The 17434-nt window shown below is 47.1% G+C and overlaps 3 protein-coding genes across 3 annotated transcripts; 2 read left to right on the plus strand and 1 right to left on the minus strand.

Annotated features, from left to right (window-relative positions):
* Positions 1-3291: 3291 nt before the first annotated feature.
* BDBG_00040 (uncharacterized protein) lies at positions 3292-7206 on the plus strand (the record flags this gene model as incomplete). The annotated part of the gene is made up of 1 exon (XM_031719703.1): positions 3292-7206. One exon carries the CDS (start codon positions 3292-3294, stop codon positions 7204-7206), a length of 3915 nt encoding a protein of 1304 aa, XP_031575571.1.
* Positions 7207-9044: 1838 nt separating this feature from the next.
* BDBG_00041 (excitatory amino acid transporter) lies at positions 9045-12307 on the plus strand. The gene is made up of 3 exons (XM_031719704.1): positions 9045-10178; positions 10362-11145; positions 11245-12307. The coding sequence occupies exons 1-3, from the start codon at positions 9884-9886 to the stop codon at positions 11627-11629; spliced, it is 1464 nt and encodes a 487-aa protein (XP_031575572.1). The 5' UTR covers positions 9045-9883; the 3' UTR covers positions 11630-12307.
* BDBG_16042 (uncharacterized protein) lies at positions 12054-17387 on the minus strand (the record flags this gene model as incomplete). Its single annotated transcript, XM_031724077.1, has 12 exons — positions 12054-12147; positions 12221-12330; positions 12422-13011; positions 13126-13969; positions 14029-14149; positions 14209-14392; positions 14460-14627; positions 14706-14837; positions 14975-14999; positions 15814-15987; positions 16793-17047; positions 17148-17387. The coding sequence occupies 12 exons, from the start codon at positions 17385-17387 to the stop codon at positions 12054-12056; spliced, it is 2937 nt and encodes a 978-aa protein (XP_031575573.1).
* Positions 17388-17434: the final 47 nt, after the last annotated feature.

Consider the following 17434-nt stretch of genomic DNA (forward strand, 5'->3'; position numbering starts at 1 on the left):
ACGTAGCGTGGTGTTTTTTGTCTTACCATGTCATACCCTGTTTATGTCACCCGTCCTGCACGATGGGCGTCAATTACAAAAAGAAAGAAAAAAAAAAATCACCGCCAACCAAGCGGATAGTCCCGACTTGAATAAAAATAAACGAACACTGGATGAGGCTGCCAACATCATCAGGGGCAAAATGTCAGATGGGCTGATACGACGTGATACGACGCGATACTATGCGATTGCGATGCGATGGACCGGTGTTCTATGCACGTTAGGTGGAACGTTGATAGACTGGTGCCTTTAACGAGAAGAGCCCTGTCCAGGGGAATGACACAGATATTATATGCGCACCCACTGGTTTAAACAAAAATACGCCACACGATCTTCCTCTCTGACTGGCTGTCTGGCTTATATTTATTTCTGCTAGCGTGGGGAGTTGCTTTTTGATATCCGTTTCTTATTTCCCGTGGTTCCTTTCTCTCGTTTTTGTTCATGTCAATTTTCATGGTTTTTTTCCCCTTTCATTTCAATTTCGATATCATCTCTTTTTTTTTCTCTCTTTCTTTTGATGGAAATATGCGGACACGGGAAGGAAAGGGAGGCAAAAAAACCGTCTTTGGGTCTTGGATTCGGAGTTTTTTTCTTTCTTTTTTTTTTTTTTTTTTTTTTTTTTTTTTTTTTTTTTTTTTTTTTTTGGGTTCACCTCCCTCTCTTTTCATTTCCTTTTCTGGGCTTGATTTAATTTACACTTCCTGATCTGATACCGATTCCCTTGATGACCTGTCTCTTAGTCTCTGCTGCTGTCCTTTTCCTTACACTTTTTGTCTTATTCATTTCCTCATTTTCTGGCCCATTTTACAGTGCTCCCTGGCTGGTTCTTTTTTCTTTTGTTTCTCTCACCCTATACTCCACAGACTTGTCCACTCTTCTTGGTTTCCGTTCCTTTTTTTCTCTCTGTACTTTTCTTATCTCTCTATTCTTTACTCTACTCTTCTCAAAATCCATCTTCACCTCTCAAGGCCATTACTATACCCCAATCAACGTGCCCGCTCATATCTATTGACTTCTTCTTCTTCTTTTTGGGCTCTACTTACATACTATGATGTCTGATTTTATTTATTTTTCCTTCTTTTTTAATTGATATTCAACTTTACATTTCCTTTTTTTCTAATGATTCAATTCTCTTCAATTATTTATCCATTATTTTATTTATATATCTATCCTCTTTTAGCTTTTCTCTACGACTCACTCCACAGAACGCAGAATTCTTTGAAAAGGGGGAGAAAAAAAAAATATATATATATATACATTATGTCATGTCATTTTATATCACTCAACTCTTTAAATCCACATATTGCTTTGCCCACAGGCTCACAGTGATGGTCCACTGCGCATGCAACCGAGTCAAACGAGTGAAAATCATGAAATTGTGAAATATGCACAATCGAAGCCGGTACTTCGTGTGTAGGGGATGGAATAGTGAAAGGGATTCATTTCCTAACGGCGAACTATATACATTTATATTTTTCCCTTTTCTTTATAAGATGCAGACTGTTGTTATTGCCTCATGATTATTATCTTGCAACGGTTACGTTTCCACTGTATCATACCATGCTGCCATAGATATTGGGATATCGTTTTTTAAGCGCCCGCCCAGCATGACTAATTTCCCGTTGCCGCCCAATCAAGCCTGCGAGGACGATCCCGATCGCGTGATTGGCCAACGCCTTCAACCAACAACCTCAACGTGACTGCTCCGCTCCGTAGTTAATAAATGTAACTTGCCTACGTTGTGAGGAAAAACGAGTTAGAAGCAGGATAGGATAGGATGCTGTTCATCAAAGGTTGTTGCCCCAGACCACAGAGTCTCACGTGCGTTAACTAGTTAGTTACTAGGTATAGTTACAACCCATCAACGCCCGCCCCAAGAACCTTTCGTTTGTCCCTAACCGCCGCCAGAAAGCCACAACAATCCACAACAATCCACGCGCCCAACACTGTGGATTTTTAAACCACTCGATTATTTAGCCAACCAACTCTTGCATTTATGTTGAATCACCCTCCCTCCCTCCCTCCCTCCAACTGTTTCCTCCACTGTTCTTCATGCAGAGTTGGCCTAGAGCTACATGTAAGTCCCATGATTTACATGTCTGTTATTCGGGGGTTCTCTTTTCGTAGCGCCGGGCCAGAAAACGAGTTCAACTACCAGATGCCATTTGCTCCTCCATCCCGGCGCTATATCCACTGCATGCCATATCAGATCAGACCAGACCAGACCAGACCAGAGAAGTGGGAATCTCACTTCCCCTTTGATGCTTTAGGAAAAATCCACGGTTGGAGCTGGAGTTGTTCGGGGGAGCGAAAGGCTGCCGGTTTCTCTCTATAAATTGTGTCCGTTCTCATCTCCACCTGTTGTGGAAATTGGCATATTGAGCGGAGCGCCGCCGTTCGTGGGCGCCAAAGGAGAGGGTAGTAGTAGTGTAACTACTACTGTCTATCCCCACCTATCGCTCTTGTTACTGACTGACCGACTGACATTTGGATCTATTCTTGTATCAGCATCCGCTTGGCTGCTGGCTGCTGGCTGCTGAGAGAGAGAGAGAGAGAGAGATGAGGAGAAGTTTTGAATTTACTCTTCATTGATCAATTTCCCTCTCTTATTGGTGTTGCTTGTGAGATGTGTAACTAACTACTATTGCTTGCTTGCTTTCTCTCTTTCTCTCTCTCTTTCTTCTGACAACTTCCTTTCTCCTTTTTCCTTTCTCTTCTCCTTCTCTCTCTCTCTATTTCTCTTGTCACTTGTTACTCTCACATAAACACTACACTCTCATTTTTTAGATTATATTATCTTATTCTGTTGAATGCATGCTTCTTCTGTTGTTTTGATCACATCAAATATTAAATGAATATTCCATTCTTTTGTGCTATGTGAATAGCCTATTTCATTGATATTGTCATTCAATAGATGTTCGTCTTTCATTTCACTGGCAACAAGACAACAACTCATTTATCATAAACACTGACAGTGACAGTGACAGTGACAGTTATTTTCATTGTTTGTTATTGTTCTCCTCATTCTGTCCTTGTGAGGAGTTTCTAATATTGGAAAAAATTCCCTATAATGTCAGCTTTATGATCCAATACTCTTGTTGCATTTGCTACAAATATCTCTGTTGATATATATGATGGTAAGCATTTCCTACCTTGACTACTTTCATCGGAAAAGAATATGCATGCATAGAGGTACTGACTTCAACATGCCCTGTTTTAGCCCATCGTTTTGTCGTTTATGATATAGCCGAGATGGGAAATAATAACGCTCAATACGGGGTGCCGCCGTTGGCCGCTTCACATCTCCGTGCACAGAATATACCTATATTCCCATTGTCTTCGCCTATTAACGAAGAAATATACACCCCCTTCGAATCGCCCGGAAGCTCACAATTGGCAGCCCCGGACAAAGACAACCCCTTTGCCTCGTCTGAGGACTATTTGACCCACGGGAAAACACATTCTGAAACCGACAATGCAACGCAATTCGATAGCCAAATGGAGGATAAACAGAAACTTCTTGGCGAGTCCTCTCAAGCTCCCCGCCCTAGCCGTTGGGATTCAATTAAACGCGGACGGACTATTATGAAGCGGAACCCCAAAGAGGCCACAACAAACAAGAAGACGCGTCCCGGACTCAACCTCGTCACGAACTTCGCCAATGATACGCCCAAGTATAGAAGAGACGCAGTGTCGAAACGTCGACAGTCGGCTGGCAGGGGGTTTATCGACCTGAATGATCTACGGTTACTCTCGAAGGGGACGGAAACTACGAGACCAGTACAGGCACAGGGGAACAGGCTGTTGCCGGAGCGGAGAATATCGTCAGCAAAGGGGTATGAGGAAATCAAAGACAATGTCGGAGAGGCCACACAGGGCCCACAGGCCAGTAACCATGTTAAAAAGATGAAGAAATCTCCTCTGGATGCGTTGCGGGCCGGTTCTCCTAGCAAATCACAGGATCTATCCCCTTCCGATCGCCCGATTATGATTGGGCTAAGGGTTCCGTACAATAACGCGGGAGGCCAGGGGAAGACCAAACGGCTCGGAGATGATAGCAGCACGCCGATTAAAAGCAACATTGGCAGCCCAAATAGCCAGAAAAGCACAAATTCTACACCTATTACTCCAACCATCATCATCACGCCTGCCAGGGAAGATAATCCTTGGGACAGCTTCAGTAGCGGAAGCCCCGAAGCGCGGCGTGCACGACCCGCTTCGAGCATCTATTCTCAACCTACGCCACGGGCGAAAGACGGTCGTCCACCATCTATCATTCCACCTGTCCCGGCGATTCCTGCGTCCCATTCTTTCACCAAGACTGAGGCTAGTGATGTATTTGTCGACCAAGGTTCGACGACGACGACGCCCGCGCGAAGAAATCGCGCGTTCTCTATTGGGACTGTGATCGAGGATGACTCGCCTGTATGTAGACGAACGGCGCGTCCACGATCCATGTCAGATGAAAGCAGACTGCATGCGGGAATAGCCAGCAGATATAGCATCGACACCATCGCTACAAGGCCTCGATCGCAGGGATGGTGGAACCTGTTACTTTCTCCGCTCCTTTCTCGCTCAAACACCATGGCGAGCAAAATGAGTTTTAGGTCGCCCCAAGATGAAACACCGCCGGTTGTTCCCGCGTTTCCGTTTGCTGTGTCCCAGTCACTACAGGTTGACAGTAATCGGGACGGAGAGAAACGTGTGGTGGAGGAAGTTTCTTTCTTTTCACCAGATACCCCTTACAGCGCGGAGGAGAAAGAGAGCCTTTGGGCATCTGCCGCGGGCACGGTCGGCAAACCGCGTGTCGAACGTGAAGGATCCGCTTCTGAATGGGATGATGATGACGCTGATGATTGTTCACAGCCATCTTCACGCCAATCAAGGGATAAAGCTTCCCACATTTCCACGGTTTCCGCCCAGACTATTCCTTTCATGATCTCGAACCCTACTTCTACTAGCTATACACAGGAACATTTTCACCAGAGCGTACATGACTACTCTACCAATAAACAAAGTCCTCTACACTTACCATCTACGAGTCCACGCACTGGGTATTCTAGAAACTACATCGCAGCTTTCCCACCGGTGCCTGGCGAGAACGTTCAGGTTGAGAATCAAAATCCAAACAACCCGTTTTTCCAACGATTTGTCGATAGCCTGAGGAGCGGAGTAGAGCCTAGGGAGCGGTCGAATTCTGATTCAACCGTGATCGAGGACGAGCCAGATATTTCCCCTAACGTTCGTCAAGCTACGGTTACTCCGTTGCTCAGAGCTGCGGCAATAGGGCCTTTCCAAGCTGGGCCGACGGCGCCTCTACCACCGATCCCTCGACGTGTATCTTCCTCACCAAACCCTTTTGACAGCTCCCCGAGTTTAAGCGTGGGAAACTCAAGCATCCAACCTCCTCCTTACTCTCCGCCTAAGAAAATCACGAAGCTTAGGCGATATAGGGCTATCTTACCTTCAGATTTGCACCCGCAACCCCAATCGCCAGGACCGTTATCCCCGGAGACGCAGGCACAAATGACGTCAAGAGGTGGTGGAATACTATTATCTGGCATTCAGCAACCCCAGCCCCCTGCAGCAACGTATAGTGCCAGAAACGAACCCCTTCCACGAGGAGTTCTACCGCCCCGTCTGCCGAACAACCCTGTCCGCCTGTCGGACGTCGAAAGACCGGTGGATGTACGAGCAAATAGCGAATCTAGGCGTCGGAGATTAGAGCGAGAAGATCGAATGGCTAGGAAAGTTGGAGGGCTGTGGCGCGGGAGGGGCTGTTTGAACAACAGAGGATGTTTTGGTAGATCCGGTCGGGAAGGCAGAAAGAGACGCCGGTGGTACATGTGTATTGCAGCTATTTTGATCGCCATTATCATTGTCAGTGTTGTACTCGCGGTTACGCTCACGAAAAAGAGTGATGACACCCCCGAATCGCGCTGGCTGAACCTGACCGGCTACCCGCCCATGCCAACCGGGGTTTCAACCATTTGCGGGCCCGAATGCAGCGGTCGCGAACTCAGGGTGTATACGCCCGCCACCATGTGGAGTTGCGCATTACCCAAAGAAAACCAGGATGCCAATAAGCCGTTCGACCCGGACCAACCGAACTTCAGGATCCAGATAAATTTCCGGAACGGCACCTTTGCTCACAGCACAGTCCCTTCCAATCAGGCGGCTCGAAAGAGGTCGGTCTTCACAATTTTGAGCAAGTCGGGCGCCTCCCCCAAATCTCTCGATAGTCGTCAATCGCTGCAGAAGCGGAGCGGCGGGTTCTCCCCTATTCCCGCCCCGCCAAGTATCGAAGAGCAGGAATTTCTCGGAAACACGACCGATGGAGTCACCGGGCCGTTCGCAGGGGAAGACACCCCATTCCTTGCAACCTTCCTCTCCCCAGAACCAATAACGATATCCAGCCGCGAGCGACGCGCGGACACACCTCCACCTCAACTTGAAGGCATGGACGCCGACGACCTACGCGACGCCATCCCCAACCCAGCACACAACCCGGACGGGGCCGCGGCGCCCGCAAACCTCCTCCCGCTGCCGATCGCCCAGCCAATCCGGCTGTACGACCGCGGCCTCCCTACCGAGCACTACGGCTTCTACACGTTCTACGACCGCTCCATCTTCCTCAAAGCCGACAGGCCGCTGAACAACGACTCCGTCCTCTCCGTGGTTCCCGACGACGAGAACGGCGGCTCAACGCGCTCCGCCGCCCGCGTGCGCTGCACCTGGACGCAGACGCGCTTCCTCGTGCAGATCTGGACGCAGCCCGCGCGGAATGGGATGGGAGTGATACCGTCGTCGCCAACGTCATCCTCTGCTGCCTCCTCCTCCCCGCCAGAGTCTTCCACGGCAGGCCTCCAGCCGTCCGGCACAGATTTCACGCGCCCGGGCTCCTTCCCTTATCCTATCACCATCGTGCTGGACAGACATGGCGGCAATCCCAGGGCGAAGATGGTGTATTGCTACGAGCTGGATTTGGAGCAGCGGTACATTGTGAGTTCGAAGAAGCTGCAGGTGGAGGATCGCGGGTTTGGGGGCCAGCTGGTTAGGCCGGGGACGTTGCTTGGTGGTGGGAGTGGTGGTTCTTCATTTGGTGGGTTTGATGGTGGGAATGGGGGGTGTCGGTGTGAGTGGAGGAATTGGTTGACGGTTAGATGATATCTGGGGGAAAGGAGTGGGGGGGGAGAGGGTATGGATTTTATGATGTTTTAATTATTTATCATTATGGGTTTCTACATGTGGGGAGATGGATGGTATGGAGTCTTTCTTTGCTGTGCTTTTTTTTTTTTTGGTGGGCCTGTCTGGTTGTCCTTGGATTTGTTGTGATGTTTATGTGATTTTTGAGTTTGCTGAAAAGAATAATGGGATGTTGGATACCTACATCGCTTGTAGTATAGTTTAGCTTTCTTTGTGCAGATTGTGTATAGTATATAATAAGTTACCCCCTTGATCGGAAGATATTTCAAACTTTCCTCCTTCCTTGTTCCCTGTCACCAGTTTCCTTCTTCCTTGCTTCCTTGTTCTCTATGATGATTCTGTTCGGGGTTTATTTTTATTTTTATCTTTATTTATTTTTATCTATATTTATTTATATTTCTGTATTTTTTTTTTTTTGCCCAACCACTTTACTTTTTTCTTCACCATCATGCTTATTATTATGATTTGCCTTATAAGCTGAACTTCTAGCCCGAAACTAGGATGAACACAAAAGGCAAACCAGCCGTGCCATGCCACTGCCCATGTGGGCTGTGTGTCTCGTCTTTGCCCGTTTCCATTTCCCCAACCAAGCAATCGTGAATATTGATAAATTCCGCCTGCAGCTCAACCTCGGTCAATACGCATCTATACGGGCAAAGCGAGGCCAGAAGGCATACGTAGCGTAGTTGTAGTGCTTGCTCTTGGTCTGTCTCTTCCCCCACCCCACCCCCCACCCCCCAGGTGGTGTGACTCTCGGGCTAGCAGCGGAGCTAAGCAGGAATAAAATCCTCCGGGAAATGTAACATTATGATTTTATTAAACCACTATACTATATAGTACGGAGTACTGTACTGCAAGTTTTGGGCCAGCGGGGAGCTTAAGAGAGCGAACGGGGGCACGCCAAACCCAATTGATGCTCGGCGGAGCTCCCCGCCCACCAGCCTGGGCCGACTCGAGTCAAACTCGGAGCGGGAAATTGAATGGAGGTGGCGTTGTGGGGATGGGATATTAATGGACGCTTGTTCCTTCAGCTAGTTTGGCGGGCCGACTGTTGGCAAGCTGGGCTGCAACTCGCAAGCTGGAGTCCGAGAGAAAGAGAATGAGAATGAGAATAATAATGAGAATTCGGGGAGCATTATTTGCCGAGAAAAGTTCATTTGTGGCCGATGCGATGGGGTGTGTGGGGTTAGTTTGAGGTAGTATTTCGCGCTGTCGGTCGGCATTTCTTACCTTGATCATGATAATAATATTTTATTTTCTCCTCCCTTTTCGTTGTATGTATATTATATTTTTCCTATGGTGGTTGGTGTGTTGACATCTCTGCTCAACATGGGACAAGAAATAATACGGGATGGAACCTAGATGCATGGATCCTCCTTATGCGTGGACGGGTTAGTTACTTGTTTTATGCGCTTTTGCATGTGACTGGTAAAACTTGCTCGGTTGCGCAGTGCTTCAAACTCGTCAGTTTTCTCCTCTCCCAAATAATAATAATAATAATAATAATAATAATAATAATAATAATAAATACCTAAATAACCAAATCCCATGGTGACACAACGCCAACCAAGCAAGCAGTGTCTGAGTGTCTGACAGCACGGCAATAAATGTTTCCACCCGCCAATGAGCGGATGCCCGCGCTGCGGGGGAAACGGCCAGGTTGAGCGCGGCGCAACGTCTTGGCGCAGGGATGGAAGTGGTAACTGTAGGTAGGTGAGCATCGAACCAACCATGAACAGCAATAATGAAGAAGGACTAAATCGTGAGAATAATAATAATTATAATTATAATTCCTGGGATTTTCTTTTTCTTTTTATTTTTCTAGTTTCCCTTTGTTGGAAATCACATTGAAAACTCCTGCCATATCTCTGTTATCAGTGATCAGTAGAATTTGCCTTTCTTTGACTGCTGTGGGGCATAGCTTAGGAGCTTAAATATTTTAATCCCTCTCTTAGAAGTTGGAACCCCAAACAATAAAGACATGGCTAAGTTATAGAGCAACAAATATCGCATCCATCCTGCCAACCGTTTGCGGCGGACGGGGACGCGGTTGGTGGCGGAGTCGCTCGCTTTTGCCCCCTCGCGCATTTCCTGCCCACCCTCAGGGCTCAAGGCTCACCCGGTCCGCTCTGTGAAGCAGCTTCATGCTTTGCCTGATTCGGGCGTGGCGTGTAGGAAACGGTCCTTGGCGTCCCACCCCTGGATGCATGGTTTAGATCCCAGTCTCCAGCCGCCTGAATCTGTCTTCACGAGAGGATTGGCAGATATCTCCCGTATCCAGCCATCACGCTGACCCTTCCCCAAGCTTGAATCGAAACTTGGCATGTTCAGACTGCTGGTTGTCTCCACGATTGTCCTGATGATGGATCTGAACAAGAATAATCCTCCTCCTTCTTGGAAGATAGGGGACAAGTAGCGCGTTTTGAGAATTCGTGAATAAAGATCCCCAGTCGCCCGCACCCTCCTCCCCCGCAAACCCTGCTCTTTTTCTTTCCTCTCTTTTTTCCTCCCATCGTCTGTCTGTCTGTCTGCTGGCGACCTCCCTCCCCCTGGTCCTCCCCATCCCGTCTTCTTCTTAGGCAGACTTCGGCCCCCTTATCCCATCTCAAGGTCTTCTAATAATCCACAGAGTTAGCCTATGTCGTCCAACGAACTGAGGGAGACAGGGTCTACGGAGAAGAACGAGCCCCTGAACCTGAAGCAAGTCCAAAGCCCTGGAGTGGTCGAAACAATGGAGACCGTTGAAGAGCCAAAGAAAACGCTGTGGGAGAAGGTGAAGACGCCCGGCTCGGTATACCAGATTCTCATTTCTGCGGTCATCGCGATCGCGATCGGTTTCGCGGTGAACACAACCGTGGAAAAAGTGCCTGTTGCCGCTGTCGACCTGTGTAGCATTCCCGGCAAAGTCTGGTTGCGCGCGCTGAAGATGATCGGTAAGTAGTGAGAACCACACACCACTCTTGCACCCCAAAACTATATAATTATAAGAAAACACAGGAAAATAAAAAAAATAAAAATAAACATAAAAACATAAAAACATAAAAACATAAAAGAAAGGAGAGGAAGATAAATAAACCTTTTGACTGTTGACCGTTCTTGTGCTAATTCCGTGTTAGTCCTGCCTTTGATCGTGGTCTCTCTGATCCTCGCCGTCCAGCGCCTGCGGGAGATGTCGCGCGGTGGCGCTCTCCTTGCCCGCTGGACGATTGGGTACTATCTCTTCACCACTCTGGTCGCCATCTTGCACAGTACAATCCTCGTGTCATTGGTCTGGGCCAAGCAGTTCACTGAAGTCGATCCAGAGACGCGGGCTATCGACAAGGACCTGCAGAAGGACATCGACTCACGATCCGTGTACAAAGCACACGATATCGTCGTCGAGCTGTTCGAGACGCTGGTGCCGGACAACATCGTCGCGGCGTTCGCTAATGATGTCCTCCTAGGTGTGCTCGTGGTGTCGATTATTCTCGGCTATATGATTCGGGACCCGGCGACCTCTTCGATTCTGAAGGTCGTGAGAGAGATTGAAGGGCTGATCACCGTTGCCATTACGTTCCTCATCAACATGGCGCCCATCGGTATTTTCTTCCTGATCATGCCGAACCTGTTCAAGCTCGATATCAAGGAGGTTGGCATCAATCTGGGTCTGTTGATCGGAGCGGGTCTCTCCGGCATGGCCATTCAGCTTTTTATTATATACCCCATCCTCTACTTTGCTGTTATGAGGCAGAATCCTTTCGCATATTGGATGAAAAACTCACCCGCGTGGGTCACCGCATGGGGCACGGCATCGTCCGCAGGTACTATGCCGGTAACGCTGAAGTGTCTTGCAGCTCGTAAGGTGCCAGATACTATAGCCAAGTTTGCAATTCCGCTTGGTACTCTGGTCAATATGGACGGGTATGTGATTTTTTCTACTACATTTCCTCTATGGGCACATCCGTGGATACGTACGTTTAAAACTAACACGTCCCTTTCTCCTTCCCCTTTCCCTCACAGAACTGCCATATACCTCCCTATCACCGTAACTTTCCTCGCAGCCACGCAAGGCCAGGTCATCAGTGCCGGCCAGTACGTCGTAGTGTTCTTGACCGCGACGCTCGCCTCGATCGGCACAACACCAATCCCAAGCTCTTCCCTTGTCCTCATTATCATGATCGCCAATAGTATCAGCGTTGAGGTGACGGGCATGTACGGAGTAATCACAGCCATTGACTGGTTCATGGACCGTTTCCGAACCATGACCAATGTCACCGGTGATCTTTATGGTGGTGCCATTGTCGCCAAGATCACTGGCATCAGAGACCCGATTGTTGATGCTGATGGTACTATAATTGATTCGTCTGCACAAGATGAAAACGCGAAGCGAAACAGCCAAGTTTAAATAAGTACATAAGCCAAAACAGAAAATAACATTATTTAAAAAAGAAAAAAAGACGGGGTTGGAGGGGGTGAGCCGGGTTGGAAAGGTTCGAGCTTATCATGTATTTAACCAATGCTGTACTCTGGAACATACATAAGATCTATATATATATATATATATATATTGTGTGCGGCGCCTGTGTAGCATCTCCCTTATGTCCGGAGTTAGTGGAGTTGAAAAATGACCGGGCCCTAGTCAACCCCGAGTTCATAGTTTATGCCAATGGCGGAATATAAGCCGGACATAGCAGAGCATGCGCGTACCAATTCTCAGCACCCCATATATCCAGCGGAAACTGACGTCAAGGTCCTATTTCACGCGTAATACTAGCCTCGCGCTGGGGCTGGGGAGAAAAATGAAAGCCAAGTTCTTGCTCATGTGCATTTTAGCCTGTTCCGCTCATTCCTGAGATTGTCAAAGTACTGTAATATACATCTTTGGCTAACAAGTTTGGAGGGTACCTGGCCATAGGGTAAAAGCTTTGAAATCAGCAGGTCAGTTGAGATTAATGGGGAAGGGAAGGCGCAGGAAGGAGAGGAAAAGAATGCTTACTCGCTGGGCTTTACCAGCTTTTGAACGCAGAGGATATCGCCATTTCCAAGTTCGGCCCGTTCGAAAGTTGAATTAGGGTCCACGTTGAGGATCATTGTGGGTTTTACTTCCTACGGGTTCCGCGCGGTCAGCCGAATGGGATGAGGAAAAAAGGAAAGAAAAAGAAAAAAGAAAAAAGAAAGACAGGCGTTCAATTCTTACTTCATGAACTGAAAACCTCGTATCCTCTGGCCATCCCATGACAGTGACGATGTGGGGACGAATTGTGCTATCCTTCAGAACGTAGAGTGAAGTGACACCGCGCAGCGTCTGACTCATCACGTCGAAGTTCTTGATAAATATTAAGATCGTGTCTCCTCCACTTGTCACCTGAGGCAATGGGGCTGGTACACCTGCAACGACTCGGCTAACCTCAACCCATATATGAGGGTTGCTTCCAGTGAAATTTGCGTCGAGACATGCCCGCGCGATGGTAATGTTGGCGCGAAGTAAAGGCTCGTGAGGCCTGCGTGTTCCATTCTGGCGATTGAGGCAAATCCACAGGGTACATCGTCCCGGGTCCACTGCTACCTTCTGAGCGACGGATTTCGTGAAGTCGTTAACTGATGTATCTTTGCGGATGCGCAGGGTGGTCGTGTTGCCATTATCCACGCTGGGGCTAGTCATGTCGAATCCGCTATGGAGGCGGAACTGGGAGGCTGAAGCCAAGACGGTGTGTAGGTAGAGGCGTTCCTCTTCCTTCTCCTTTTTGAGACGTGCAGCCATTTCCCGTTCCTCCACCAATCCGTTTCCTATTTGTATTTTAAAAGTACATGTTAGAAGGATTAAAAGAGAAAAAGAAAAAGAAAAAGAAATACCAACGGAGTTGTTGAGGATAAGGCGGCAGGAGCTTACAGAACACCTACCGATATATGCAGGCACATCGGCTGCGGTAACGCTAGCAAGAATATCGTTTATCCTTGATTTCCGGACATAAATTAACATGTATGCGTTCGTTGCCTGTCCGTCCCCCCCGTAATTGTCTTCCATGACATTCGTTAACATGGCACTAGTAACCCGGTCATCGTTAAATTTATAAAAGGGCAGGTTAGCTCCAGGTCGCAAGAAGACCCAGTACCTTCCGCCGTTAACACCGCCGCTATGAACGACAACACCGGTCAATCGGTAAACCCATGATTCAGACCTGTCGGTGTCAGCTGAGAGATATGGAGAAGCATCAAATTCTTCCGGATAGGCAAAGAAATCATTGACTTTCATGAGCCGGCGCTGGGCCATGTCATACGCATATCTTTTCAAGTGCAGATAGAGAACATCAGGGAAGGTTTCAAAGAGAACACCACTAGTAGTTTTTTGAATACCATTTTCCGTCCGCTCCTCATCAACTATCTCGCGGATATATTCTGCCAAGCTTTCTTCGAGGGAGCGAATATTCTGGATATTGATGCTGATATCCAAGAAGTCTTCTATTCTTGATTGTTGGGCGCCGTCGATGGTAGTATAGGTATTTGTTTTGCCGCGAAAGATGTCTGGAAGTTTGGGCTCCTTCGTAAATCGATATAGGAGCAATCGAGCCATCTCCCGGACGTCTTGTTGCATAAGGAGTTGCTGAGGGGCCCATCCAAGTCCCTTGGTGAACTCCAGCGGTGACACTGGCTTATCATCGGTCTGCAGAGAGTAGAAAAGACGTTGCAATGCCCACAAGAACGTGTTCCTATTGGATTCATGGTTAAGTGGTAATTGGTAGATAGCCTAGATGCTGCCTCTTAGTGCCCCTGAAAATGAATAATATTGACATATACATCGAGTACGGGCCGGCGTCCCTTGCGAAAGCTGTTCGTAAAGTAAAAACACTGCAATATAACGTTTAGATAACCAGTGGAGCCGAGGTTTTTCAAGCCAACGAAGCCAGTCACTTTCTTTGAGTCGTAGCTGTTGTTGTGACATTAGGTTGTGGTTCAGAACGACCAATAAATGAGGAGGATACGTACTTGTAAAACGTGTGATATAAGGATCCGGTGTGATCTCGGATTACGCGAATATAAGCTGTGATATTTGCTTCATCGTTACCCAGCAGGGATGGTTTATCCCCAAGATGGCCTAACAGCCTTCGAAGTTCACAAAACTTTGTGAAGCCCCAATCAGGGTCATTAGACGAGAAACGGAAGTTTGCATCTGAAGCAATGTTAAGCTAAGACGTTGACGTTAAAAGGGTAGGTTGGAGGAGCGTATGGATGCTTACTCTGTGAGATGTAGGATTCCGGACTATTGGTATTCCACAGGACTACAGCGAACTGGACACAAGCATGCCAGTGCTCTGGCATTTCTCCATCATCGAAGCCATGTTTAAGGTAGATAGATAAATGCTGATCCCTGGTTATTTCCGCGTGGGTAGAGGAGTATTCGCCTACTCGGATTAGACCAGGGATAGTCCAAAATTCTATACACATTTCCCAAAGGGAACCACATAGTTACCATTTGGATCCACCGCACTCAAATTTCGGGCTCAGCTCTGTCTTTTCTAATTCCGTCCAATTGGGTAAGCACCAGGTGAAATGGGATTCATGCGCCGTCTCCAAGGTCGGGTCGACGGGAAGCAACTTGGCCATCATGGCTTCATCTGTAATATTTCATGGAATTAATAAGCCTCAAGTTTCCTCCTGGATCTTGACGACATCGGGGTACACGGTCTTCAGGATAGAATATAATCAGATTGAAAAATAGATTGAAAAAGAAAAAGAAAACGGGTAACCTTACAATCGGTGGCCAGAGGCTTGGATTCCTGTTTCTCAAATCAGTTCGAGATGTTTGTTCCTCTTCATGAATAGTTTGCATTTTAAGAGAGAGAAATCTCACATCTCCCGTCAATTGAGGCTGCCCGCCTTGGGACATTTGCGTAGCCATGGTGCCAAACCTTGGCTTTCAATAATGATGGCCTTTGGACTAAACAGCGGAGTGGGATCAAGCTCAACCAACAGTGAGAGATGACCATGGGCAATATAACAAGGTCGAGGATGCCAGCGGGGCGGCAGCGCGTTGCAGATATGAAATCTGTCGGGTGTTCGGGATCGACGGCCCACGATGTATAAGTATAAGTATGGGGGACGGACGTTCGTTCTGCAAGGCTCGCTTGAGTCACCACCTCGTATATACCCATGCCGCGTGGTAGGCTAGATCACGCCCTTCAGCCCACGGGTGGGCCCTACGTCCAGTTAAATGTGTATTATTCGATGTGATTATTAATGTGGAAATACTCAACTGCCATCAGGAGCCTGTGAAGCGTTTTTTTGACAAAAATTTCAAGATATCTAGTAGATGCAACAGAGTACTCTGTACTCTAACTTAATACTACTAAATAACTATATGTCAGACCATTTAATCCATGCTTAGTAACGCTCACTTATTGAAAACTTTTCTTTTCTTGAGATTTATTTCTCTGTCTCTTTATTTCTGATAATATGTATCAATATCAGAAATAATATCAGTAATAATAAAATATTAATTATAATTATTATATTATTTCAGATATATTGATTTTCCTGCAATCTCAGCTGTATACAATCGGACGAGAGAGGAGTGGCCAGTTAAGAAGATACTGCATTCTCAGATTCAAGTGCAAGGGGATGAAGAGATTCTGAAGAATCATGTCTCATCTCATGAGAGTCTACCTGGCAACTGTGAAGCAATCTGATTCCAGGTTGCAAGAAATTGGTCGGAGAATTCCATGCAGAATGGAAGCACAAGTGTCCTTCATTGACTACTCCGGCAGGCTATAGACATTTTAAGCAAAGACGGGGATCACGCAGGGACGGTAGACGTAAGATTGTAAAGTCAAGTGATTAGAATCTTCATCACTGCTCGGAACTTTCTCATTGACAGTGATTGGTAGCTCTATAGCTCTCTAAATAGGTTCTTCATGAGAATCGTTCTCTCTGATGAATAGAACAATATCATATCTCTGATTTTTTCTTTTAAATTTAATTTCCTGCAAAGCAGGAAACGCCCATTTTTGCATCCACTCAGACTCAACAACATCCTGAATGGTAGCCCTGTCACTTGGTAAATATTGAAGCATCATCTGAATCATATGCAGGAAAGCCTTCTTCTCACCCTCCCCCTGCTCTTCCATGTCTGATCGCCGCCGAGCTGCATTAACAAACCAATCATACCGTTCTTCCAGGCTATCAGCCGCTATCTTGGAAAGGAGCATCAGTCATGATATCAATAGTTGCATCCTCATTCAAAAAAATCGGCTTTGGACTCCCATTGTGACCACCATGGATCAGGGAGCTTTCCCAGAACACTGACTTGATCCTGGAGTATGCCTCCACCTAAGGTACTAAAGGGGCCCCCACTACCAATGATTTCAAATATAGTACATCCAAGGGTCCAAATTTCGCTGGGGAATGAAAGGTTATATTCATCATTTTGTTTGTCAAGAAAGACTGCATCAAACTACAACTAGCTGTTTCCATGACTAGGCAATTGTGAGCTCCATTGGGACTAATTTCAATGAAATTGTCCAGCAGCTGTCTGATCACATGGGTGTGGAGGAAGATGTTTTAGAATATCTACTTCCTGAGACTTTGAGACAGAATCAGCGGATTTTATTTTGATAGCAACTAACTCCTGTTGCTTCTGGTCAGCAGCCAGCCATACTGTAGAGCTGCCACCAAATCCGAGATTCTGGACAATAGAGTAACATCCATCACAGAGTCGATCACCAAGCTTTAAAGGATAAAAGCCACCTGGACAGTACCGCTCTAGCCGTTCGCAATCCTCAATGTATTTGTACTTCGGGGCTTTGTACTTCGGGGCAAGTTTCAGAAGCTACAGGGCTTTTGTCCCTCTTGTGTCGAGGCCGTGAGGTGTGGAATGTTTTTAAAATAGTGGGTGTGCATTTCTCTTGTGAGAGATGCCTTGATGGTACCAATGTTACAATGGATGGGAAGTGACGTCTCCATGTAAAGTGTAAAAGACACGAATTGATGGGGATCATTTCGTAGGAACCCTGGAGAGAAACGAAGCTGGCGTGATCTCCGCGTTTATCTGTAGGATAGTTGAAGGTTGTATTGATAGAGCTATCTACAAAGAGCTTAAATAGTGGTTGGTCACGTGATCTAGGGAGATCGCCACAGCCAATAGCCGCAACGGCCGTAACGGCCAACATTATCGGCTCCTTCGACCGTTTTTTCTGACTAAGCAAATATGATCCAA

The sequence above is a fragment of the Blastomyces gilchristii genome (assembly GCF_000003855.2).
Source record: "Blastomyces gilchristii SLH14081 genomic scaffold supercont1.1, whole genome shotgun sequence".
Taxonomy (NCBI): domain Eukaryota; kingdom Fungi; phylum Ascomycota; class Eurotiomycetes; order Onygenales; family Ajellomycetaceae; genus Blastomyces; species Blastomyces gilchristii.